Source organism: Mollisia scopiformis (assembly GCF_001500285.1).
Source record: "Mollisia scopiformis unplaced genomic scaffold LY89scaffold_4, whole genome shotgun sequence".
In the NCBI taxonomy this organism is placed as follows: Eukaryota; Fungi; Ascomycota; class Leotiomycetes; order Helotiales; family Mollisiaceae; genus Mollisia; species Mollisia scopiformis.
Genome location: NW_017263584.1, coordinates 1730309 through 1754802, shown reverse-complemented (window position 1 = coordinate 1754802; position 24494 = coordinate 1730309). Strand labels below are relative to the sequence as shown.

General features: G+C 47.2%; 11 protein-coding genes across 11 annotated transcripts; 6 read left to right on the top strand and 5 right to left on the bottom strand.

Annotated features, from left to right (window-relative positions):
- Window positions 1-811: 811 nt before the first annotated feature.
- LY89DRAFT_768471 (uncharacterized protein) lies at window positions 812-2083 on the top strand (the record flags this gene model as incomplete). The annotated part of the gene is made up of 4 exons (XM_018221788.1): window positions 812-998; window positions 1051-1181; window positions 1242-1332; window positions 1380-2083. 4 exons carry the CDS (start codon window positions 812-814, stop codon window positions 1610-1612), a joined length of 642 nt encoding a protein of 213 aa, XP_018076524.1. The 3' UTR covers window positions 1613-2083.
- Window positions 2084-2434: 351 nt separating this feature from the next.
- Window positions 2435-3314, bottom strand: LY89DRAFT_553505 (uncharacterized protein; the record flags this gene model as incomplete). Its single annotated transcript, XM_018208335.1, has 3 exons — window positions 2435-2670; window positions 2723-2809; window positions 2870-3314. Coding segments are annotated over 3 exons (768 nt in total), but the record flags the coding sequence as incomplete, so codon positions are not given.
- Window positions 3315-4134: 820 nt separating this feature from the next.
- Window positions 4135-6370, top strand: LY89DRAFT_768465 (alpha/beta-hydrolase; the record flags this gene model as incomplete). The annotated part of the gene is made up of 4 exons (XM_018221787.1): window positions 4135-4439; window positions 4494-4931; window positions 4995-5719; window positions 5776-6370. The coding sequence occupies 4 exons, from the start codon at window positions 4135-4137 to the stop codon at window positions 6363-6365; spliced, it is 2058 nt and encodes a 685-aa protein (XP_018076522.1). The 3' UTR covers window positions 6366-6370.
- Window positions 6371-6944: 574 nt separating this feature from the next.
- On the bottom strand, window positions 6945-8472 carry LY89DRAFT_704824 (uncharacterized protein; the record flags this gene model as incomplete). The annotated part of the gene is made up of 3 exons (XM_018217407.1): window positions 6945-6960; window positions 7174-7961; window positions 8023-8472. The coding sequence occupies 3 exons, from the start codon at window positions 8470-8472 to the stop codon at window positions 6945-6947; spliced, it is 1254 nt and encodes a 417-aa protein (XP_018076521.1).
- A 1075-nt stretch (window positions 8473-9547) lies between these two features.
- Window positions 9548-11065, top strand: LY89DRAFT_576226 (putative zinc metalloprotease; the record flags this gene model as incomplete). The annotated part of the gene is made up of 3 exons (XM_018208831.1): window positions 9548-10023; window positions 10069-10137; window positions 10189-11065. The coding sequence occupies 3 exons, from the start codon at window positions 9548-9550 to the stop codon at window positions 11063-11065; spliced, it is 1422 nt and encodes a 473-aa protein (XP_018076520.1).
- Window positions 11066-11101: 36 nt separating this feature from the next.
- LY89DRAFT_395264 (uncharacterized protein) lies at window positions 11102-11588 on the bottom strand. The gene has a single exon (XM_018207224.1). It carries the CDS (start codon window positions 11409-11411, stop codon window positions 11139-11141), a length of 273 nt encoding a protein of 90 aa, XP_018076519.1. The 5' UTR covers window positions 11412-11588; the 3' UTR covers window positions 11102-11138.
- LY89DRAFT_681470 (uncharacterized protein) lies at window positions 11332-13511 on the bottom strand. Its single transcript, XM_018214305.1, has one exon. The coding sequence runs from the start codon at window positions 13366-13368 to the stop codon at window positions 11626-11628; it is 1743 nt and encodes a 580-aa protein (XP_018076518.1). The 5' UTR covers window positions 13369-13511; the 3' UTR covers window positions 11332-11625.
- A 2817-nt stretch (window positions 13512-16328) lies between these two features.
- On the top strand, window positions 16329-18396 carry LY89DRAFT_638392 (uncharacterized protein). The gene is made up of 7 exons (XM_018211573.1): window positions 16329-16675; window positions 16725-16842; window positions 16892-17169; window positions 17217-17389; window positions 17436-17523; window positions 17571-17676; window positions 17730-18396. The coding sequence occupies exons 1-7, from the start codon at window positions 16424-16426 to the stop codon at window positions 18305-18307; spliced, it is 1593 nt and encodes a 530-aa protein (XP_018076517.1). The 5' UTR covers window positions 16329-16423; the 3' UTR covers window positions 18308-18396.
- Window positions 18397-18684: 288 nt separating this feature from the next.
- Window positions 18685-19941, top strand: LY89DRAFT_704821 (Metallo-hydrolase/oxidoreductase; the record flags this gene model as incomplete). The annotated part of the gene is made up of 1 exon (XM_018217406.1): window positions 18685-19941. The coding sequence occupies exon 1, from the start codon at window positions 18991-18993 to the stop codon at window positions 19939-19941; it is 951 nt and encodes a 316-aa protein (XP_018076516.1). The 5' UTR covers window positions 18685-18990.
- A 169-nt stretch (window positions 19942-20110) lies between these two features.
- Window positions 20111-21998, bottom strand: LY89DRAFT_395176 (Di-copper centre-containing protein). The gene is made up of 7 exons (XM_018207223.1): window positions 21578-21998; window positions 21367-21529; window positions 21232-21318; window positions 21019-21182; window positions 20947-20964; window positions 20494-20865; window positions 20111-20412 (listed from the first exon to the last, which is right to left on the bottom strand). Exons 1-7 carry the CDS (start codon window positions 21763-21765, stop codon window positions 20280-20282), a joined length of 1125 nt encoding a protein of 374 aa, XP_018076515.1. The 5' UTR covers window positions 21766-21998; the 3' UTR covers window positions 20111-20279.
- Window positions 21999-23225: 1227 nt separating this feature from the next.
- On the top strand, window positions 23226-24393 carry LY89DRAFT_694512 (aromatic compound dioxygenase; the record flags this gene model as incomplete). Its single annotated transcript, XM_018216710.1, has 2 exons — window positions 23226-23490; window positions 23543-24393. The coding sequence occupies 2 exons, from the start codon at window positions 23226-23228 to the stop codon at window positions 24391-24393; spliced, it is 1116 nt and encodes a 371-aa protein (XP_018076514.1).
- Between the last annotated feature and the right edge of the window lie 101 nt (window positions 24394-24494).

The window sequence follows — 24494 nt, the reverse complement described above, 5'->3', positions numbered from 1 at the left end:
CAATTTTGTTGGTTGTACAAATTTGACTAGGGCGATGTTGGAAGTCATTGCGTGTTAGGCTAAATGTGCGGAATAAGCGTCTACTTGAAGAAATTAATCTCTCGTAACGATCCGGCTCGCGGCTCATCAAATAAGCGGTACGGGCAAGGTCCGATCCACTCTCACACGAACCAGTCAGCGTGGGTCCGAACTGTCGGGTCCATTTTTGGTGCGAGTGTCAGCATGTCGGCTAGGCAGGCGAGAGGATCACTCGTAAGATTAATTGACAGAATCCATCCTTCTGCATCCTAAACAGAGTCCAAAGTTTGGAGACATGATACTTTCCTGGTGAATTTGACCAATACCTTACATTTTCCAAATACCCTACACACTTCTTACACGCTTCCACCATCACTGCCCCTACCTTGTTGCAGTCTAAACTTTGGAAATCTGGATATCAGCCCCAATTCTCCTGTGCTGGTAAGCAGTAGAATTGAAACTTGTGATTCTGCCTTTGATGTATGACCTCTTTATGCTCGAAATTTCCTCTGAATTCTACATTTTCCCGAGATCTTTAACGAATACGTCTCTTTCACCAAGAGAGGAATCTCATGCATCTCGAGCGCAGTCTTTATCTTCACCTCTACTAGATGAATTCGACTCTTTACATTCGTACAGAATTGTCGAAGACAGAAACGAGGCTCCTGTTAAGCCACCTCTCTATCAATACGTTCACATGTTGAGCTGGGCAATGCAAGTGTTGCTCTTTTTAACTTCCATTACCATTCTTCTCCCACATTCGACCGAGCACAACTGTGCCGAGAAACTGTCCATGTTTTGTAAGCTTTCTCCCATTTCGTCGTTCTTCCTTACGCTGATAAAGTTTTCAGCACCGGCACTTGTTGCTGTGGGTGACGACTACGAAGACGTAAGGTTCAACAGTACGATATTTGGCAGTAGTCCATACATAGGGGCACCTTCGCTTGAGATTGATGAACATTGGAAGGCTCTGATCCACGGTACACAACGATCATGATTCGGTGCTAGGATATGGTTAACTTTATCGAATAGATGGTGCCATTAGCATCTCTTATTCGGAACTTCTCAAAATAGGGGCTTCCAACAATTCAGTCCTGTTGCCGGCGGCACGTGGCGGAGGTTATATGGCTTGGTTGGAAGTATATCATCAACTGCACTGTCTCGTATGTCGTCCTGGCTTCCTGTCCCAAGTCTTCAGAGCACTAATATATATCTGACTCAAGCATACATTATGGCAGAATACATGGCCAACTTATTACAATGCCACCCAATTAGAGTCGGAAGATAAGGATTCAATTTACAGAAAGCATATTGGTAAGATGGTACGACTTTTTCGACTTCAACCTGGCTCATGGATCTAGATCACTGTGCAGACAATTTGCGACAAAAGTTGATGTGTGATGCAGATGTGGGTATTATTACATACGATTGGCTGGAGAAACATAAAAGTCCAGTACCGAACTTTAACACAGTCCACAGGTGTAGAGATCTGAAGAGAGTCTGGAGTTGGCATGCAGATCGCCGTGTGCTGAGAAGTGGGTCAGACGAATTGGTGAAGATGCCTAACTCTGTAGTCCTCGATCATCTACCATGAACGCACAAGGATTCACATCAGTATGTCAGTGCTATTAGTAACAAGTGGTAGGAATTATGATGTGGAGTTAGTTTATGAAACAAAGATATGTATTGTGGCAGGGCTAGCTCTTTTTGGTCCTTTTGGCGCTGACCGGCACGTGTGGTTGAGGAGGAGGCCAGCCCGGGAACGCTAGTCTTCCCTAGCACTATACTCAACTGGGTCTAGTTTATCATGTGACGCTTCCCATATATTGTGGTCGCGCACTCTTAGAATAACAACAACTCTTCTCCCACTCTTAGTTTTTACAGTGATATGCTTTCGAATGCTTTTTATGATGTTTTAAACCTATTCTGCTACTGCGAATAGTGGTCTGCTTCGCGCAGTGCCTACTTGTTGTTGTTTTGGTTGTTTTCGCGTACTGCTGGTTCATGTTCTTACCCCCTCTACAGTATATTATTTTTTGTCGTATAGTGACAACTACAGATTTGGGCTTTTGACTATTAAATCACCTCGGGAACGGAAATCCTCTGCCTCATAATGTATAATAACCGTTGTTAGTAACATAGACAGGAAATAGGTATTATTAAGTATGAAGTCTTTCCTACTTGATATACCTTGATTATGCTGACGAGTTCTGACTTCATCATTACTGTTTGGAATAAGTTATCATACATTGCTGTAAGAACCACAATGCTCTAATGGGACATCCTGAGAGCTATCATCCTGTGTTTTGACAACATGGCTGCGGATCAAACCACGTGTGCTCTGCATCTTGCTTGTATCCTTGGGAACAGCCATTTCGCCTTCTGTAGTAGTGATGCCGATATTGTCTGCTCTATCTCGATTGCGAAAAAGTATATTGAAGGTAGGCAAACAAGATATAATGACAGCAATGCTTGCTTCCACGCTAGTCCAGATGATGTGTAAAGCTATGCCTGAGCTTCCAAAGGACTTAAAAAAGCGCACAATCTCGAAGGCAACTACGATAAATGAGAGGCAGAAAATAAGCGCTACCCCAAGTTTCTGAGTAGTCCGGATGTGCATTCTAGAGATCATTACTAATGGTAGAGCCATGACTGAATAATATATGTTAGCCCGGTATGTGGAGTGCGAAAGGGGCATTCTCACTCGCCAGATCCGACGCTACATTCATGACAACACTAATTTTGTATATCTTCTTATCCAATATCGAGCTTTGCGCCGAGGAGCAAGCAGCTAAATGAGATTAGTGATTCAGCTCCACTACGACGAAAGATAGTCCGTGGCAATACTAACCAATACTAGTCAACTCCAAACCATTGCCATCGCATTGCACAAGTGCTGTAGCTATTACAACCCAGTACGTGGCGAAGGTGAAGCAAAGAACAGTCCACCATGCCTTCATAAATGTGTCATAGACCCAGAAGAGCATGCGATAGAAAAGCATAATAGATAACTTCACAGCCCAATAGCAAGTGAAGGTAATGACCGTAGATGCAATGTTTAATCTCAAGAAAAGCGTGAAGTTCGGAGCCACGAGGGTTTCCTTGGCAAGGTAACTTTCAACAGACTTCTCCAACGATCGGCCACCTGAGTATATGGCAGATTGAATAATCATACATACCATCGCGAGTATGTGCACAGCGTCATCCCAATGGAACTTCTTGGTTACGCTTCCTCGGATGTACAGGCGAATTGCTGTGAAAGCAACAGCAACGAAATCAGCGGTCCAAATTATTGCCTTACAAAAAGTGTCAGCGGCGTTACAGCGAGCACGGTGCCTTACGTTTACTGAGTTGCCCGAGAGGCTACTCATCTTTAACAGTACTCGGCAATACAGGAGAGATATTAACGGTGATGTGGGTATTGTGGCACACACTCACACAACGAACTAGCTCAAACTGTGAATCACAATTGGTAATAGGAGCTAACCTTTGACTTGGGGAAGAATTTATGAAATGAGAATGTGGAGCGGACCAAGATACTGCGGCTATCAAATATGGGAAAACTCATTAGTCAATTCTTGCAGGACAGGGCACCAGGCTTCAGCTGGGCGCCTCTGTGAGACCTGCAGGCCCATCCCATTTTACAGCTTTCTTACAGAAAACCATGTCGCTTGATAACTTGCCGATGTGACACGAAAGAACTAACATTAAATGGCAATTTGTTTCGGACAGATGCAACTACATCAAATAATTACATAATGCATAAGCTGCCATAGGTGTACTAATGGGGAAGGTGCAGAAGTCCCAGCACTCTGGTCGCAATGAAAAGTCCAACATTAAATTGCCGGATTATAGAGTATTGTAAGCGACCACAAATTGAATGCATACCGGATAATTGAAAACTCCCGAAATTGTCATTCTTACGTGGATTGAGAAGAGGCAGTGGAAGCTTGAGAATTGAGAAGAAGTGAGGAAAGTAAGATTAATGGGGAGGGGATGGGGGAGGAATCCTCAGCTTTGTTGTTAAGACTTCAAAAGAAGTTTTCCATTGACATCTATGCGCAATGTCGACTGGATACCATAACTGCGACCCCGTGTGAGGCTCGTACACCATTCATGTCTTTATATGTTCTAACACTAAATAGAGATCTCCTAGCAGCCCCGCTTCGCTCTGGGGCTGCGCCTAACCCCACTGGAACGCATGCATTGTTCAGTCTTTCCAAGTATTCTTTTCAGGACCACCGCAGCGAAGCCGGTACCTATGTACTGGACTTCAACAGTGGTGAATTGTGCTCGATTCCCAAAGATACAAAATCGAGTGGCTATGCATGGACTGGTTTCGGCTCAGAAATTATCTGGCAGAAACAGCTTGACGGCGCGACTAAATTTTGGGTTGATGATGCTGCTGCCCCTGGTTTGAGGTACACATCATGGCTCTTGTCAGTAAATTTTGGCTAACATATGTATTGTTCAAGACAGTACCAGGCCGGTTGCGTTGATGCTCTAGTTTCAATTCTCAAGGTAACACGCTTGGCTGACGATGCTTTTGCAATTGTTGCCCTTGGCACGGACTCCGTTGCTGCAGAGCAATCTACGTATTCAACAGGACGGGCTTACTCTTCACTGCCGGTTCGGAGCTTCTTCGCCGAGCCACCAGTCAAGAAAGTGCTGTGGTACATGAGGTTTGACGGCCGCAAATTCCAGGGTGGGCTTCGATTTTCTCTGTCATGGCACAGAATCGATATCCTAAAAGACACTGGCTTGGAATTCGCTTCTCATTCTAGCGTAGTGCCTATGGGTCCAACAAATTGTGATGTATCTTCTTATGGCTTCGTTTTCGCGGGCAAGACACCGGAACAATCTACCTATCAACATCGGCGAGCTTGGACGTCTGATCTTTTCTTCATTCCAATGTCTCAACTACAGTCACCTGAGATGGTAGCACGTATAGTGCCATAGAAGATCATAGATTCAAGCTTTTCGGGGACTATCGCATTCCCCATAATCTCAAACAAGGGATGCGTTGCTTTCCTGAAAAGTGAGGACAAGGCAAAAGTGGCCAGCAAGAATCACATTTTCTTCGTCAATCGAGCTTGCGAGAGTGACCCAAAAGAAATATCACTCCACTCTGGAGTTGGAAAAGATGATTGGCCTCTCAATCCTGAACTACTAACTTGGAGTAACGATGAGTCGAAACTGCTAGTTTCGGCCGCAGACATGGGACACCAGAGGGTTTTCGAGATCTTGATCCACACCTCCACAGGGCCTGAAGGTCTCACGAACGTCCCTATACACCTAGAAATCGGACACGGCTCAATATCAAGTGTACATCGTTGTTCCTCCTCGCCGTCCGACCGTCGACTGTTGGTCAGCAAGTCAAGCTTCATCGAGAGTAGTGTTTTCTTGGTTGTTGATCCTTCCTCCTCAAAATCGCCAGAAGTTCTGTCTGCTGTGGCAGGATGCGAGAATCTTGGCTTGCATAGAGGCCAAATTATCGAGACTTGGTTTAAAGGCCATGGCGATTATCAAGTACACTGTTGGATTACCAGACCTTCATATTTTCAAGAAGGGGAGAAATATCCTGTCGCACTTCTTATTCACGGTGGTCCACACTCTTCATGGCAAGACGCTTGGGGCACCCGTTGGAATCCCATCTTGTTTGCCGAGCAAGGATATATTGTAGTCTCTCCTGACGTCACCGGTAAGCTTCTCTTCGAGGATTTTTTCTCTTCTGTTACTACTGACACAGCCCACCAGGTTCTATTGGCTACAACGAAGAATTCAAAGAAGCTGCCATCGACGAGATGGGCGGTCGCCCATTCCGCGATCTTGAACACTGCTTTGACTACATCGAGCAAGAAGTCCCTTATGCCGATACCACGAATGCAGTAGCCATGGGTGGAAGCTACGGCGGTTATCTCATCTACTGGCTAGCCGGACAACCCTTTGCCAGCAAATTCAAAGCACTCGTCGCTCATGCTGGCATCTTCAACATCCCCTCACTATACGCATCCGATGTTCCAGATATCTGGGAAGTTCTCTTCGGCGGCTACGCCAGTGATCCTTCCCAGCTCATCAAGAATCTTGGGAAGTGGGATTTAATACAATTCGTTCATCTATGGAAAACTCCAATTTTGATTACACATGGTGAATTGGATAGACGATGCCCACACACCATGGGACTTGCGGCCTTCACGATGACGCAGATGAGGGGAGTTGAAAGTAAATTCTTGAGTTTTTCAGACGAGGGGCATTTTGTGTTGAAGCCAGAGAATGCGCTATTGTGGTATCGGACAGTGATTGATTGGATGAATAGACACACTGGGAAGGAAGAGCAGACGGAATAGTCCAGGTAACGAATTTTGTTGACATGAAATCAGGAGAAGGAATCTAGAAAAGAACTCGAGAATAGGACATTGATCTTGAAGTGGTTCGAGAGTTCATATTTCGTTCATGAGATAAGCGAGACGGCCGACGCGAAGAAAAGGGGGGGCTTCTTGAAAAATGATATAAATGCACGCAGAAGGATTCTAATCCACAATATGCGTACCTTGCCACCTAGTCTGCAAGATTCACCAAGCATGTGAGCTAATCATTCCCTGCTCCTTCAGGTATGGCCAAATCAAAAGAGGTGCTGGGCTACTGTGTGAAGGCGCAATAACGAGGGTCACGTGAACATCATCGTTCGCAGCAATTCCTGATAGATCACTTATCGAATCTACCAATGCTCTCAAGTAGTCAATGTTGTAAATTGAAATCTGGGAGCTCCCTGCCAGCTGAATTCATGCTTGAAGAAAAACCTTGCAGGTGAACATCCTTCCCACCCGGAGTTTCGCTACCTGAAATACATTGACTTTATTACCTCTCTGTTGGCCGTCGCTTACTTACCGCTAACGAATGCTTGCATGCTTTCATAACAGCGAGATTTAACGGAGATGTTGACTGAGAAGTATGCAAAAATCATGATAAAGACGAGCTGGATAAAGACGCACGTCAAGTAGACGACGAAGAAGCATGCCTCAAGCGACGGCTTGGCGAATAATTTATTCGATTTGACCTTGTTTGTGGAAACTTTCTCCTCCTTTATATCAAATGATGAAACCACAGCATCTGCGAGAGCAGATCGTTGATCGAGGAAACCGAGGAACCACGTACGGAAAGTCTGTCATCAGATGTTTAGCATGTTCATTCCTCGTGATATGATATAGGAATTTGCTTACTATGACAATATACTGATCGAAAGACGGAATCCAGAGCTGAGCTAGCGAGACCAGATTAAGCAACAAACATAAGCCCTTGAAAGACATTCTGTTGTGGAAGCTAGGAGAAGTAAACCCCAGAGCCTGGCAGTATTCCGCGCCGTTGAAGTGGTGAAACCCTGCCATTAAGAATCCTCGAGACAAAAATAGTGGAGGCTTGAATTCAATCCAGCGAACAAAGTCTTCTGCCAGTATCTTCAAGGCAGGTGTCGGCTGCTCTTCAGCCAACAGAAAGCTCTCCATCGTTGCTTTAGCCATTTCGCAGTTCTCGAACCTCTCGCTAGGGACGCCGTTAAGATAAGCAAGGTAGCGAAACAAAGCGATGTAATCCTCTTGTTCTTGCTTCGATGCCGTGATTCCGAGTTTAGGTAGGCCATCCCACAACACACTTCCACTAACGATGCTGAGAACATGCAGAGAGTTGAAATAATTGATTGGAAGACCAATTTTCTCCACGTTGAAATAGCCGGGACGTATTTTAGCAAGCTTCATAATGCGATGTAGGACAGAGGCGTGGATGAGGCGAATTCGAATCGTGTCGATATGACCCTCGCCTCCAGGTTGGATGTATTCCAATGAGTTCGTGACTTTGATCAGCCAGGCAAAATTTCCCATGAACTGTGGAAGGAATTTTTGTATTGTAAAGCTAGTTGTGCGAGTGAAGACTTCCTTCACGCCGGAGACCTGGAAAGTTCGTGAATATCCAAGACACTCAGATGATTTGTTGGGGGTTCGGTCTACTTACACCACTACCGCGAAGGAAACCATAGAAGAAAAGAAAGGTCAAGTTGGCTGATGCATACTTGGCGAACAATCTCTGACCACGCTCAATCTGCTTCCAATCAACCCAGTCCGGCACGGTGTGAACCCCGTTCCAGAATCCCTGAAGGGCGTCATCTTCATGATGGTGAATTCTCAAGACGTCGTACCAGTCATCAGACTGCTGGCCAGTTATACTGAGAGTTTTGTCATTGCTAGGTGTACGTTCCGCGTCCAAGATGCTTTTCAGACTTTCGTATGCTGCTAATCCAATAATGTCATGAGAGTTACGCAAAACGTGCAACTCTTCAGCGGTCATATGATTACTGTTCCAAGGAAAGCTGTAACCCCATCGCTCACATTGCCGCGGGTATTCTGGATCGTCATTGTGGTAGTGGGCGCGAGTCGCTGTCTTCACGTCCTGAGGAAGAGCCATCTTTTGAGTACTGGTTGAATTTCTCAGTCGAAAGGCAGGTCTTAGAGATCAAGAAGATATCATTTCACGCCACGGAAGGAGTCCAGCCTAGTGATACAAAAATGCTTTTTGTTGGATGTCTCTTGGGCCACTTCCTTGCATTCACAGTATTGGACTAGCGCGCTTATATTCAACCACCCATCTCCTTGATTTGCTATAGCTATACGATCTCGGGGCTCAGCTTTCAAAGATTGGCTGAGAAGTTCGGCTTACAATGTCCTTCGAGATCAAGGGTCTCGAGGTTTCTCGGAGGTGTTATAAGCTTCCGCATCGCTATCTTTATTAAAGTAGGAAACTTGACAATATCTAGCTAACCCTACAATGACGTAAATCATTCGAATTTCCCTCTAGACAGACTCAAATATGAATGATATGAATTAAAGGAGGCAAAACTTGCATGGAAGTGAAGCAGGACACGTGACTGGGGAATACTTGGAAAACCTCTTGAGTTTGGATTATTCTAGTCAATAGTTACTTGCCGCCGAGATTCAGAAAACAGACAGACTTAGCTTTATATTAGATCTGCTCACGAGTACTACTTGAAACGCCAGCTGCTTTCCATGCACGTGACTCAGATCGAGGAAATGAGCTTTTCGAGTTTCGAATAAACAAATATACGAAGTCATCAAGTAGACATGGCCGCTCTAATCCATAGTTTTGAGCGCGATTAACAAAGGTTGCAATGAAATCGACGTTTCCAATACCCATCCCACTTTCAACGGCCACAACCGTTTTATCCGTGTTAGTCTACTCCTGTCTGATAGCATTATGCCATCTCTATCTTCGACCTGCCGCTTCTGGCCAAGTTGGTCATAGTACTGCGAGGTTCATGAGGCTTTCTTTTCGAACCACACTTCCATGCATGCTTCTTAACATGAACCTGGGGTTCTTGGCTCCCTGGGTCCGTGGCTTTCATCTCTTTTTCATCTAGAACTAAATCATCGCCGATATCTAAAAATCATTGATATCTACAATGTTCCAAAACGCAACTATGACGTTATTGAAGATGAGTAGCTCTCAATCCATCTTCTCCAACATGGTTTCCTCTCTCTATATCGCGGGTTCGCTACTTGCCTCTCTCATACCAAGCAATGCCAAATATCAATATTCAAACTCCAGCATTCCATCCACAAACCTCTACCCCACCGACTCTTGGACATCAGGCCAAGTCGGCATTTCTTACACAACCCAACTCCCCGACACAGAACTCACTACCATCCTGCAAGAGATCGATCCGTTAAGAATCCAAGCCATCATCGAGAAACTCGTTTCATTCGGCACGAGACATACTTTGAGCACACAAACAGATCCAGGGAGAGGGATTGGGGCTGCTAGAGATTGGCTTTTGGGGCAGTATAAGGGGTTTGCTGAGGAGAGTGAGGAGCGGATGGAGATTGAGTTGCAGAGTTATGTGCAGGGTGTTGCGAATCGGATTAGTTTTCTGGCGAATATTAGCAATGTTGTTGCGACGTTGAAGGGGAGTGGTGATCCGGAAAGGATTGTTGTTATAAGGTGAGTATTTCTTATTAATGTATTGGATTAGGCTGATAAGTACAGTGGGCATTATGACTCGAGAAACACGGATGTGATGAACTTCGTTGACGATGCTCCAGGTGCTGACGATGAGTAAGTCCTCTTCATCCTCAACATGCATGCGGAAAGCTAACATATGAGAAGTGCATCCGGTGTAGCCATCTCGCTAGAGCTCACCCGTGTAATGGCCAAACACCGCCCGACAGCAACAATAATATTTGCCGCTGTAGCAGGCGAAGAACAAGGTCTCTACGGCAGTACCTATCTCGCCCAACTCCTATCCAACCATTCGGCAAACGTCGAAGGAATGTGGACCAACGACATAGTGGGCTCACCCGTTGGCGACGACGGCAAGAACCACTCGAATATCGTCCGTCTCTTTGCCCAAGGCGTTCCTACCACCGAAACCAGCACTCGAGCCTCGCAACGTCTAAGTATTGGTGGAGAAAATGACTCTCCGGCTAGACAACTTGGAAGATTCACGAGAGATGTGGCTAGTAACAATGTGACTGGTATGAACGTCGAGCTCATATATCGAGCAGACCGCTACCTTCGAGGAGGAGACCATATGCCTTTCCTCCGCGCTGGCTACCCTGCCGTCCGCTTTACCGAACCTCGAGAGAATTTCGCGCATCAGCATCAAGATGTTCGTGTTTCGAATGGGATGCAGTTTGGTGATCTGCCTGAGTTTTGTGATTTTAATTATATAGCGAGAGTTGGGAGAGTAACTGGTGCGGCGGTGTGGAGTTTGGCTATGGCGCCTGATATGCCGAAGAATGTTACGATTGATGCGAAGGAGTTGACGAATGATAGTGAGCTGAGGTGGGAGAAGGTTGTGGGAGCGAAGGGATATGAGGTTCTGTGGAGAGGGACGAGTGAGAGGGATTGGGGGAGCGTGTTGGAGGTTGGAGATGTGAGCGGAGCGAGGATTGGGGTTAGTAAGGATAATATGATTTTTGGGGTTAGGAGTGTTGGGAGTAACGGGTATAAAAGTCCTGCCGTATTTCCATTTCCTGGTTGAAAAGCAGAAAAAGCTTCTAGCGGGAGATGTGTAGTATTTGGAAGAAGTATGACCTCTAAGTCTCCGTTCTGGGTTAGACATTTAAGTAACATAATGTCCGGATCGAGACTGGTGATTCGAATACGAGAGAAATCCCAGGTACATGACAGACATAGGAAGGCGAGCGCTTAGCTTGGAGTGAATGTCTAGATAGAGGCAGGATGTTGAGAGTACGCGCAAAATACTGGAAACGCTGACAGCAATCGAATCGTGACAACAATCGAATCGTGATAAATACTTGAATGACAATAATAATTGGTGCGATCTGCAACAAAACCTCACCAATGTCCGAAATGCAGTGGTACATCTGGGCGGAAAAACATTGAACAGCAGACCCAAGGACACTAGAGTCGACCCTCACGCCAATTTTGACATGATCATGGGACAACGTCAAAGTCCATTTGCTCTATACTAGAATCCAGACGCCTCTTAACACACCGGGTATTATCTCTGTGCAAAATCATCAGCGAGCCTCTCAACCGTTATCCAGTCCGTCTAGTCTCTGACCAGCGATTGAACTTCTATCTACCAGCCTTCTTGACTTTGATACCTCCCAAACTCCCCACACTCTTCCAAACACTATCACTAACCCTAATCGGCAACTTCCTCCCCTTCAGCCTCTGATCAATCAACCACAACCCCACCACAAACTCCTCCCGTTCTAGCATCCCATTACAACTCCTATCAACCAGCGCATAAACCTCTTCCAGCACATCAACATGCAATCTTGACCTCGAGAAGATATCCCTCACCACCAAACTGCAAACACAGTACTCCGAACCAGGACTCCCATCAGAATACAGCCCCTTATTCGAGGCCCAAACAGCTTCATAGCGCTTCCGTTCCCGCTCCGTAACAGCGTCTCGCCAACGCTTACGATCGCCTTCGTGGTGCTTGTTAGGATGTTTCTTCACTAGGTTCTTCTTCCCGCGACGCTTCTCCCCTTCATCTAGCGAGTCCTTGCTTTTCGATTTCCGCATCGTCATGCGGAGACCGACTGGTTTGGCGGGGCTAGGAGTACGGGATTTGTCTTTGCCGTGGAAGAGGTGGTGTTGGCGGCCATTGCGGCGAGGTGGAGGAGGCGGAGGGTAGAAGGAGGATTGTAGGGAGGATCTTGAGGGAGAGGCAGCGCGGGAGGAGGCTAGGGAAGAGGCGACTATGGCGTTTGCCATGGAGTCGATGGTTGCTTGGGTGTCGAGGGATTGGGTTGAGGCAGAGGTTAGACGGCGTTGCTGGGCTAGTTCTGCGCGGAAGGAAGGCTTGTAGTCTGATGCTGAGACGAACGAGTCGTCTGATGAGGCGCCTTCTTCCTTTTCTACCTCTGGTGAGGGAAGTTTGGGGTTTCGTTTTGCAGGAATTGGTATTGGTTTGGAAGCAGGTATGGATGGTTTTCGAGCTGGAGGTGAAGGTTTTCTAGCTTCGGATTCCTCGGAAAGCTTTTGAATTTGTGCTAATGTGAGTTTTGGACGGCCTCCTGCAGAGGTTTTGGGTCTGGCAGAGAGGGGAGATGGTGAATGCGATCTGCTAGGTTCTGCAGAGCCTGGACTGCTTGTAACCAGTGACTTCCTCACACTCGCAGATGTGGCCGACCGCTTCGCAGCTGGACGTTTCACTCTAGTAGGGGAAGTATCCTTCTGCTCAAACATTCCAATTAAGGAGGTCGTAGGAGGTATAGAGGTTGTGTCCAAAGCTTGATCTGAGCTCTTCGATGACGCCACGCTCCTAACAGAAGGCGATCTCGCCATGAAGCTCTGAGGCCTTCTCATGTCCGCATTCGAGGTGTGGGATTGTCCAGTCGGATTTGGACTGACTGAAGCAGATCTCGAAGCTGCCAAGGTAGCAGCAATGAACGAAGCCGACCTTGACTGATCCGGAGTTCCGCCAGGAGGTTGTAGATACCCAGCCCCTCCCCCAAAGTGGCTCAGCCGTTGCTGAATAGAAGGGCGCTCCATTGTATACGACCTTCCACCAGCACTTGATCCCGTATTATGATATGCCAACTTGTCATCAACACCCTGCTCCTCCCATCTCGAACTTGAGCTTGAAGCATTCCTCGAAGCTGCTGCCCTCCCAGCTCCCGCTTTCGCGGCAGCCATGGCTCCATTCGTGCCCGCATAATCATTTAGCTTCGGTGTCGGTTTCACAGGCGGCTTGCCAAAAGCCAGGGACGCGCCTCTCAGAGCCGCATTCTGAGTATCGTTCACGTTGGACGGTGCAACGTTGCCAAGCCGGAAATCTTGGGGTTTTGGTCTATCGGCGGTCATCGGGCCACGACGAGATCGCGGGCGAGAGGCGATGGCGTATTAGAGAGGAGAGCATGCATGTGGTGAGACTCATGAGGTCTCTAACAATTTGTGAGTTTTTATAGGTGAGGGAGATGAGGTTTGCGGTATGTCTGAATGGAAATATGTTGTCAACGCGGCTCCCGGAATCGTAAGCCGTCCCAAAATAGACAGCCTTGCGATCAGGTGGGTCCGTCAGTCATACGGGGATTAGCAGCACGCAGAGAAGTATGACCGTTTTCACGTCATATGGTGCAAACTTAGAATATTCAATCTGGATTCTGCAAACCCAACGTTGAAAGACTTAAAAGCAAGTCTGGTATCGAATACACGAAGCAGAACGATCACGTGGCCAGCCATCTACTCCTTTTCACATCTCTCGCTTCGACGTCCAACTCTCTGAACTTCACCGAACCCTCTGTTACCCAACCCTCCAAACCTCCCACTCCATCAACCTCGCCGTCTCCTCGCTCACAATCCCGTTAACCTTCTTCCAAGGCAAAGCCTTCAAGTTCCCCTTGAATTCCCACTTCGTTCTAGTTCTGTCCCCAACCTCCTTCCACAGCTTCATAAACGTCCCCAAATCATGCATAAACAACTCTTTCTTGCCCCACTCCAAAGTCTCTCTAACCCTAACTCCTGGCGCTACACTCGCCGTCTGCCTCCGAAAGATGACTTGTCTCGATACCTCTTTCGAATCAAACGAGTTCAGGAATTGAATCATCCGCACACACGCAGCAACTTGATCATCTCAGGAGAATACGTGCAAGAATGCCGTTGCGGATATCATGTCCATCATTCCGTCAAACTCAGCAACTCCATTTAGCGCAAGAATATCCCCAGCAATGAAATGGCCATCGAAACGATCTTTATCCTTGAATAACTCGAACCCTAGCTCGAGGAACTCAGGATAGCGGTCTGTATCAAAGAGGTTTTGATGAGACGCACCGCGAGAAGTGTACAGAGGAGTATCCTAACCAAAACAACAGCCAACACGTAATAGATTTAGAGCCACGCTGACGGAAGAGGAATGGTTTTAAATGGGAGACTATACGAAGGACTTCAACTACATAACCATCTGACTGCTTGGTAGGAGATGAAAAGTTCACAACTTTTGGACTAGCAATCTCTTAAATTCACTTGAACAGCGGCTAAAGACTCGACTTGATTGGCTTCATGATATATAATGTCCTACAGTAAAACAAGAACGAGGGCACTTCATTTCGACGTGAATCTTAAGTTAAATCGAATAGGCCCATTTCTTCCACTTCGGACTCCAAACGTCGTCAGGACTTCGCAATTGAACCTTGTCAATCTGCCTCGAATACTTCTTCGAGCTATTCCACGTGATAGAGGGCAATCGTGATGCTGAGAGCGCGAATAGCGCAGGCTGCGCAAAATGCGCAAATCGCGCAACTGGCGCTGAAAGTGCACCATCTTCGCCAAGCACAAACAACACCTATTTCTACAATGAGCATACGGGAATGACCTCGAATTATCAGCTAGTATTTCTCTCCCAGCTCTTTTCCTCTTATTCAATCGAACAAGCAAACATCTTCCTACACTTTCACAACCAGCAATTTTGGCCCAACGAGAAATTTGTAAAAGCGTAGGCCTGGGTATGATTGTGAAACTACCCCGCCTGTAAGCCTCATGTCTTCGAAATTGAGAGATGTCCCGCGACACGGTGCTGCCACGAGTGGCCTCGAGAAGACGAAAGTATCATCCTGTCTCTCGTTTGTACAAGGTATCGTGTGATACTGTGTTGGTAGTTTGGAATTCCCATTCCTCTTGCTTTCATGAAACTCGACGATTGAAGAATATGCCACAATCAGCGCGAAGAACTGCTTAGTAACTTGGAGCCTTGAAGCAAGAGACGAAGACAAAAACTTTTGCACACGCTTGTGCATTGGAATTCATCATTTCCTGGCTCTATTTGATTGAAGTAAGCATTTTATCTAGGGCTATGAAAGGTACAGAAAGAGCGCTGGTCAAAACAAATGTTTAGCAGAAAGATGAGTGAAAAGCAATTGTTACCGCTTCAGCAGCCCATTTGTGATAAGTTCTCCCTGGCCGCTCTTGCGGATTTGGTATAGTGCGGAGTCTTAGGTGCGTTTGTACTTGGCTCAAACGGCAATATAATGGTATGTAACGTGTACCAAAAGCGACCGATTAAGTAAGAGCTCGTGTTCAATCTGCCTAGAACTAATTTTATTTTTAAAATTTTAGAAGAGTAGAAAGCGGTTAACGGACTCTCGTACTCACGAACATCTCCTTCTCTTATCAATCTAGCAGCCTTTGGGTCTAAACCTCTTCAGGCAGCTACCCTGAAATAAAGTCAACGCCAAGCCCTGCGCTAGCGCCAATGGCGTGCCGAGGGCTTTTCCCCCACAACATGTTATTTCCACCTTCCTTACAATCTTCTCCTCTCGGAATCGTCGCTCGCAAGGTATCAAGGAATCATGCAAGCTGTATGCAGCTACCCTCGAGCAATGTAACATTGACCAACAAGAGCAATGCACATGACGCTTGGCGCATCTTCAATTTGATATCACTGGTTGGGAGAAAGACGAGGGACATGGTCCACGGCATGTCCATCATGTCCCTGACTCCTGGTAAATTCAGGTACCGGCCAATCACCACGCTGAGGCTCCCGTCGGCTCAGCACAGCTTCATCTATAATTTCCTTCTAAATTGTTCCAAGAATCCCATTTCCGGTCCATTTTGCCCGTTGTCTATCTTTTCGGGAAGCCCAACGTCTGGACTCGGACGCCTTCTCCTGGCGGCAGATCTCCTGTTATTGTCCCGGATTGGCGCATCTGCAAGCTGTCCCACTTCTGGTAGGTGCTACCTCGTCAATCTACGGAGTACGTCCCTTCCTGGGGACCACAGATAGTAGATAAGGATCATGTCCTCTTTCTCTTCTTGCTCCTCGTCCTTCTCTCTCCTTTTATCGTTTTTCGTTCAGCTGAAGCTTGTCTGGTCGAAGTGTTTGAGATAGAGCATCAGTTGCAGTTTCGAGCATTGATCTCTCAACATGAAGGCCTCATTTGTTTCTACTGTCCTGGCATTCGCCAGTGCGGTGTCCGCGAACCAATTTGTGCACCTGGGCCGATTGATTCCTCCATTCGAGGAGGCGGACGAGTTTCCAGTCTCTACGTCTTCTGCTGCCAATGTTACCGGCTCAGCGTTCTTCACTCAAGTTCTCGACCACGATGATCCTAGCAAGGGAACTTTCCAGCAGAAATTCTGGTGGAATGCGGAATATTGGGCAGGACCAGGTTCGCCTGTAGGTTGAGATCTTGAATTTGGAAATTAATTACTGAGAGTAATATTAGGTTGTGTTCTTCACTCCAGGTGAAGTCGCCGCTGCGGCATACGGTGGTTACCTCACGAACATTACCATTACCGGTTTGTTCGCTCAAGAAATTAAAGGTGCAGTGGTGATGGTTGAGCGTCAGTCAAATTTTCAAAGAGCTAGACACGCACTGACAGATAGGCGCAGACCGATATTGGGGCGAATCTTCTCCATATGACGACCTCACCACCGAGAATCTGCAGCAGTTGACGCTGAAAAATGCAATTGCAGATTTCGTAAACTTTGCGAAGACAGCGGACCTGCCCTTCGACACAGATCACAGTAGTAATGCCGACTCGGCGCCTTGGGTGTTTTCGGGAGGTTCCTACTCGGGTGCTTTGTCTGCATGGACTGAGTCTACATCATCTGGCACATTTTGGGCATACCATGCGTCAAGTGCTCCAGTAGAAGCTATCTCAGACTATGTAAGTTCCAGAATTTGATCCTCTTTGAATCTTGCTTACAACCGCAGTGGCAATACTTTTACCCCGTCCAAGAAGGCATGCCAGCGAACTGCAGCAAGGACGCCTCACTTGTGATCGACTACATGGATGGTGTCTTGATGCACGGAACGGCAGACGAGAAGACTGCTCTGAAAACCATGTTCGGTCTAGAGTCTGTAGAACATGATGATGATTTCATGGCGTATGTATCTGGATGTCTTCGATGCGATCTGAGCTAACATTTTCAGTGTCCTTGAGAATGGTCCATGGTTGTGGCAGTCGAATAGCTTCTACTCTAATTATTCCGGCTTCTATCAGTTCTGTGATGCAATCGAAGTAAGGTGATCATTATTGATTTGAATTCGAGAACGCTGACTTCGTAGAACGTCGTGGCTGGTGCTGCTGTGACTCCTGACGCGAACGGTGTTGGCCTTGAGAAGGCCCTCGCTGGATATGCCAACTGGGTCAACACTACCATAATTCCTGGCTGTAAGGATTAGATTCCCTCGTATCATTTCGAGCGCTCATATTTCATGCTACAGACTGCCAAGCATACGGTTACACCGAACTCTTGTCCACAGAGTGTATGAACACTTATGATGAGAACAATTTGCAGTTCACAAACAGAACCGTTGGCAACGCTATTGACAGGCAGTGGAACTGGATGCTTTGCAATGAGCCATTTGACTACTGGCAAGATGGTGCTCCTCAAAACAGACCGACCATCGTCTCCCGTCTCATCGATGCTACTTACTGGCAACGACAATGCAGTCTATTCTTCCCAACGGAGAACGGATACACATACGGCTCCAACATCTCCCCCAACAATAACGTGCATCAAGTCAACAAGCACACCCAGGGATGGAGATTAGAGGACACTACCCGTCTGATATGGACGAACGGGCAATTCGATCCCTGGAGAACTTCTGGTGTTTCTTCAGACTTCCGACCTGGTGGACCTCTCGCCTCTACTACTCAACACCCTCTTCAAATCATTCCAGGTGGTTTCCATTGCTCGGATTTAAGACTGAAAAATGGTCAAGTCAATGCCGGCGTGCAGCAAGTGATTGATAATGAGGTTGCACAGATCGTCAAATGGGTATCGGAATATCCTAACTAATAGCACAGAGTAGAGTCATGTGCGTGGCAGTAAGCAGAAGATCTTGGGACCAATCAAAAGCATAATCGAGCGTATCGAGCTAACCGAACTGCTACTCCACTTCATCTGTGTTCTTGTCTTATGACCGAACGTGTCAGCCAAGACAACTTTCTCGTCTGCCTCCCGTCTTTGGTTGTAGTCCAACCACTAGCTCGCGTTCGCCACGAGTTAATCATGACTAATCGCCTCGCGGACGGTTCACACTTTCAACCATAGATGTTGCCTTTTCTGTGCAGCGCTAACTAGTGAAAAGAAAGCTGGGCTTTCGGAGTTTACCCAGCTCGCTTGAATATCGTGTTGATCACTCAACATTTAAATTCAACTTTGTAAGCAGTCAGCCCTCAGTAAGTGACCCCAGCATGGACTTGTACTCGCAACCTGCATTCGATGTCAAGGCAATCTTTTCGTGGCTGTCTGGTTAACGTTTTGCGGCCGATGGAAAGATTAATGAACATGCACGAGTACAGTACCTAGGTATGTATGATCGTGACAAAGCTCAAGATCCGGACGGTAGGTAGGCATCAGGTTTCGTCGCAATCCTCCAGTGAGAGTATATAATATGATATGAGTGTTGAGATTTGGAGAACAGCTCAAGCAATATCAGAAAAGTCTTCATTGGATCTCATTGTAACCGCCTTTTCAATATGCATATTCCAACCCTTCTCACTCTCCTCGCCATTCCCCTCGCTCTCTCTTCACCTCTCGACCCACGAGATCCTCAAACTCAACCAACACTCAAATGGACAACCTACCTCCAACCAGCTCTCCCAGTATATGATCCTCCAAACAACTACAGCTTCTCCCCCACCACTCTAACCCTCATATCCGGCTCCACCGAAGCAATCCTAATCGACACCCCTCTCTCCAACGTCTCAGCCCTCACCGTCTCCTCCTGGCTCACCTCCCAACTATCCCCCAACAACCTCACCCTAAAATACATCTACATCACCCACGGCCACGGCGACCACTTCTTCGGCGCCCCCGTCATTCTCTCCCACTTCCCATCCGCAACCCTAATCGCCACCGCCGGCACCATTGCCCACGCCCTCGAACAACTCGAACCCTCCCAATTCGACACTTTCTGGGGCCCTCTCTTCCCCGGCCAAATCGCCCCGCAAACACAGACCTGGACTGCGCTGCCGGAAAACGGACTCTTTGATCTCGACGGGTTCCCGATGCAGGCCGTCGAGGTCGGACAGACGGATACGTACAATAGCACCGTGCTCCACGTCCCGAGTCTGAACATGGTAGTTGCGGGCGATGCTGTGTACGGGTCTTGTTTCCAGTACCTGCAAGAGACGAGCACGCCGGCGTTGCGGGCGGAGTGGTTGAAAGCTCTCGTCAAGATTGAGGGGTTGGAGCCAGAAATTGTGATTCCGGCGCATAGGCAGGAGTGGGATGGGTTTGGGGTGGAGAATTTGGCGAGGACGAGGGAGTATTTGAGGGGGTGGGAGGTGGAGGTTTTGGATACGGTGGCGGTGGGGAGGGGGAAGGAGGAGTTGAAGAGGAGGGTGGGCAGCGTGTTTCCGGAGAGGGTGGGGGATTATATTTTTGAGATTAGTGCTGAGGCTGCGTTTGGGAATGGGACAGCTTAGATTTTGGGGAGAGGTTTGGGTGGTTTTGATGGTGGTTGTAAGGGAGCGAGTTGGTGGAGAGGAGTGGAGTTGGAGGGTCAGAGAACTTTAGCACTACAATTCTATTGTCGACCGCACTGAACCTTGTCGAGTTTTGTTCAGTGGAGCGAAGTGTTAGGCCTTGTGAGTAACAGACTTGAAGAGACACTGCAATTGAAACAAAGAGAAACGAGCGGACAGCCAGGCATTTATATTATTCAACAAAATTCTCAACTCTCATATTTGATCAAGCACATATGTAAGAAGATAAACTCACCCCCAACACCCTCTCTCCCAATCAAAGTATCAATCTTCCGCCTTTATAGCGAATCATATACATAGCAAAACGGCCCATCAACAGTACTCATCAGATCCTTCAACTGCCAAACCTTACTCGCCACATTCGAAATGTCACAACTGTCGGTCAACTTCTGTGTCGCTCCTCCGCCATACCTGTTGTGGTCAGCGAATCTTTCTATAGGTTCCAGGGGACATAAAAGCCCAACTCATGAGACAGAAAGGGTCGAGACCTACATCTGCGTCCCACCAGACATGACTTGCATCCTATTAGGAAGATCCTGCATCTGCCAAATCGTCCACACGCGATCAATCTGGGCATGCAACAGATAAAACGCCGGGTCGCCAGGAGAAGTGTAGAAGTCTCCGCCGGGGTCAGAACCGATGGTAAAATGTGCCGCGCTGTGGACACCACTCCCGCCTTGCATAACGGTCTGGAAGTCTCCGACGTTTTTGTAGCTTGTTATTAGGGAGGCGATGATGGCTGTTGTAGCATAGTTTTTAGTTAGGTAGGGACCGAGATCGCGACGGAGGCAGCGAGCGTTGAGACCGAAGCCGTCGGCTTGGGGATTCTTGGGTGGTGCTGGGTCGGCCATGGGGGATACGGGGCTGGTTGTGTGTTAGTGAACTGGGTTGGTTAGGTCGCACATGGAAGAAATGGGTAAGGTGACGGAATGAGGAGTTCATTACCCTAGTCGTACTGTCATACTAGGAGAAGTCAGTAAACTTGAAGTAAGGCTGAAGGAAGAAAGAAAGACATACTTGGCGAAAGGACCTGTTTCGACGCAGCCTCCTCCATTCTGAGCTGGAGAGATAAACGTAGCAGCGTGGGTGATCTTCTTTCCATTTCCACTCATACTAGTATCTGAGCCGTCAAAGATGGGCGAAGACTCTGGATCAGCTGCCCATCTGCCCCAATCCCAGTACTACACGATTGTCAGATAGTATAATATCAATGATGGTCATGTCACATACTGGTTGAGTTCCGTTATAACCGCATTCGTTGCGAAGAGCTTGCTCGTAAGACCATGTGAAATAGCGGTGCCATGACAAAAAGTTTCCCTAAACAAATATCAACAACGATCCTGGAATCTCTGAGCGGTAACATACGGTGCTATGGATTGAAAGCGTTTGTTGCATGTGTGTCACTAGGAAATCTTCATAGCGACTCTTTGCTCCAGGGAACTTCCCAGCGGGTAGCTTGGATGGGGCGTTCATCAAGCACAATACCGACTTGATGTAAGCCTTTCGATCAGGCTTGGACATGTCGCCCCTAAAAGATGTTAGCAGGAGTTCATGTGATTCTGGATCCTCTCCTTACCATTCTTTTCGTACCATGATCTTATCTTTTGTACATGTCGTCGACTTTGCCAACTGTGCTAGCAAAGCAGGCTTCCCTTTTGTTTGCAAGTCCAAAACTGCATCTGCTGAAACGAGTGTAGCGAACAGAAGTAAGACTGAGCCAAGGGCGCACAGTACTCTCATGAGAGACGGCATACTTGGCGCCATAACGAACAATCGTACGACGAGAGACTGAGAATACCCACTTCTGGACAAAGGGGATGGGTCAAGTACACCACGACCATTGTCTTTAAACGAGCTCTCATTTTATAGAAGCCATATCGGATAGTACGGATAGTATGCGCGGTCTAGGACGAAATTTGCCCCGGCTTCCAGGGCCGTGTGAGAAGTCTGCCGTGAGTGAAGTTTTCGAGGTCGAGCAACTACCTCGACCGCTAGCGATGTGATTCTTGATCATGGGTCTCAGTTGCAAAAACCCAGTACCCATCATCAGTGGCGTCCCAAGCTACGTCTTGACGCATGACTGAAAGTGGTATTAATGAGCTGAATGAGATCTTCAGGCATCTGTAAGGCGTTATGCTCGAGTAGCGACATCTCAATGGCTGCGGCAAAGAAAGATCACAAGCGGGGTGTGCGACAGAAGCCTGGTCAGATGCGTTCGTCCCAATAAGCTTATGGCCAAAGGATTCTGGATATTAGCCCGTTATATTGTTTTGTTTCTGATTTTTGTTATTCCCTGGATTGATCCTTGTAAAACAATATTGGGACGAGCGAAAAGTAACGATGCCCTCTTGCAACAGATGAACGGAAATGGCGGCATCATGTTGGGAACCCTCTTGGCAACTATTCAGATTGCATACGGAGAAGGCTCGTGTCCATCCAGAACATTCGCAGCTGACCATATCCTTGATCTTCATTAAACAGACTTTTCACTGAAAAGCCACAATTTAAATCTCCGGAAAGAAGACAAGACAGGACCTCGTAAATCTCATCTCAATGATCAAGATCGTGACTCGCAAATAACTTTCAACCATGACAACCGAGATAAAAGGACTGTTCCTTCCTCCTCAATGCCATGTGGGCAATATAAAGAAACGGAAATATAATACCAAAGACGTATATTAAAAGACAAATAAAAATACAATACTTCTTAACAAGACGAGATCATAACTACCCGGACCCCCGATTAGTCACAAAATTTCCAACATCCAACATTTCGACCTCACGATATTACTCAACTACTCTATTTTCCAAGACGTTTTCACTTCACGACTTCTGAATGGTAGGAGAAAAAAACTCGTTACCACTGTAAGCGAAGTATTATAGTCGAGGATTCGAACAGCCTGACCGGCAATCCCCCCAGCCGCAAAGCCAAGTCCCGAGCGCCAAGAACTATAGAACTTTTAATAAACGCGCAGTGAAAATCCGGGGTAATGTATGGGGAATCCCCGCCCATCACAATGTTCCTTCAGGACAGAATAGCCTGTTTGGGATTGTAACATTCCAAGTTCTAATAGAAATTTCTCTCTTGGCGTCAGGAGACTTGAATATGCCGGCAGCTGTAAGACGAGGAACTATATTCGCGTCCTATGATGTATTTGAGAGACAAGCTCCCAAAACGTTACCCTCAAGCGGTGTAACTTACTCCATATTCTCGGTATCTCACGATGGCTTCAGTCTCTAGACTTCTTGCCGTTGCGGCGATCTGTGTTTCCTTGCTTTCGTCGTTCTCGACAGCGCACCCTGGAGAGCATCATGACAAAATCGAGATACTGAAGGAAATGAGAGAGCGTGGTATCGAGGCCGCAAAACAACAAGAATCATGGAGCAAATGTTCCAACTCCGAGGAGTCGCAAGCCAGACAAGAACGTGCTTTGCAGCGTCGAGCGGCTATTGTTCAACAACTCCGAGAAGAACGAGGTCTTACAGACAGTGAGTCTCTGCCTGTGTGTCGTGTGTAATATTTTCCTCTAACCGTGCCTAGCACCTTTCATCACCCGTCGTAATATGGCTCAGTTCAAGCAGTGGGAGACCAAAAGCCACGACAAGACCACTGGCTCTCGTCTCAACTCCACAACACCTGAAGCAACAGTGTTCGGCACCAACTTAAGTTGCATTCTGGCCCCAGACAATGCCAATGGACCGTACTACGTCCTGGGAGAACACATTCGTAGCAATGTTGTTGAAGGCCAAGTAGGAGTTCCAATGCATTTGGAGTTGCAATTCATCGATGTTACCACGTGCAAGCCTCTGCAACCACTTGTTGTCGATATTTGGTCTTGCAACGCCACAGGGGCCTACTCAGGTGTAAGTGCTGCAGGTGAAGGTGGTCTGCAAACCACTTTCCTGCGAGGAGTTCAGCAGACCGATTCAGATGGTGTGGTCCAGTTTGATACCATATTTCCTGGACACTACTCCGGCCGGGCAACTCATGAGCACATTCTGACCCATACTGGAGCCACCATCTTGCCAAATGGTACTTTTAGTGGAGGTCATATCTCCCATCTTTCGCAACTCTTCTTCGACACTGCATTGATCAATGCCGTTGAAGCTACCGCTCCTTATAATACGAACAAGATTCCGCATACCACAAACGACGCAGATGGATTCACCGGATACTCTGCCACTGCAGCTTATGATCCATTTCCAAACTACATCATGCTCGGCAATAAGCTTTCCCATGGCCTCTTTGTCTGGGCCGAGTTGGGTGTACAACCAACCAACGATCAAGGCGTATATGGTACGAATGCTGCTTACTTAGCAGCGGATGGTGGCCATGATAACCCGGGATTCAATTTCTTTGCCATAGCATTTCCTCCCCCAACGGCTGGATAAGCCTTTGTGACCGTGCTGGGTTGATGTCATTGTCGACAGGAGTGATTGAGTGGGAGCCGAAGTGGAATGAATATTATGGAGTTGGGTTGCATTTACTTTCA

What these genes read in the sequence shown, in the direction of transcription:
- LY89DRAFT_395176 (XM_018207223.1), bottom strand. Translation starts at nt 21,765, where the DNA reads ATGGCGCCAAGTATGCCGTCTCTCATGAGAGTACTGTGCGCCCTTGGC. An exon ending in ATCATGGTACGAAAAGAATG is followed by an intron (nt 21,530 to 21,577) that starts GTAAGGAGAGGA and finishes AACATCTTTTAG; the next exon opens with GGGCGACATGTCCAAGCCTG. An exon ending in CGCTTTCAATCCATAGCACC is followed by an intron (nt 21,319 to 21,366) that starts GTATGTTACCGC and finishes ATATTTGTTTAG; the next exon opens with GGAAACTTTTTGTCATGGCA.
- LY89DRAFT_395264 (XM_018207224.1), bottom strand. Translation starts at nt 11,411, where the DNA reads ATGTACCACTGCATTTCGGACATTGGTGAGGTTTTGTTGCAGATCGCA.
- LY89DRAFT_638392 (XM_018211573.1), top strand. Translation starts at nt 16,424, where the DNA reads ATGAAGGCCTCATTTGTTTCTACTGTCCTGGCATTCGCCAGTGCGGTG. An exon ending in GGGCAGGACCAGGTTCGCCT is followed by an intron (nt 16,676 to 16,724) that starts GTAGGTTGAGAT and finishes GAGTAATATTAG; the next exon opens with GTTGTGTTCTTCACTCCAGG. An exon ending in CATGATGATGATTTCATGGC is followed by an intron (nt 17,390 to 17,435) that starts GTATGTATCTGG and finishes TAACATTTTCAG; the next exon opens with TGTCCTTGAGAATGGTCCAT.
- LY89DRAFT_681470 (XM_018214305.1), bottom strand. Translation starts at nt 13,368, where the DNA reads ATGACCGCCGATAGACCAAAACCCCAAGATTTCCGGCTTGGCAACGTT.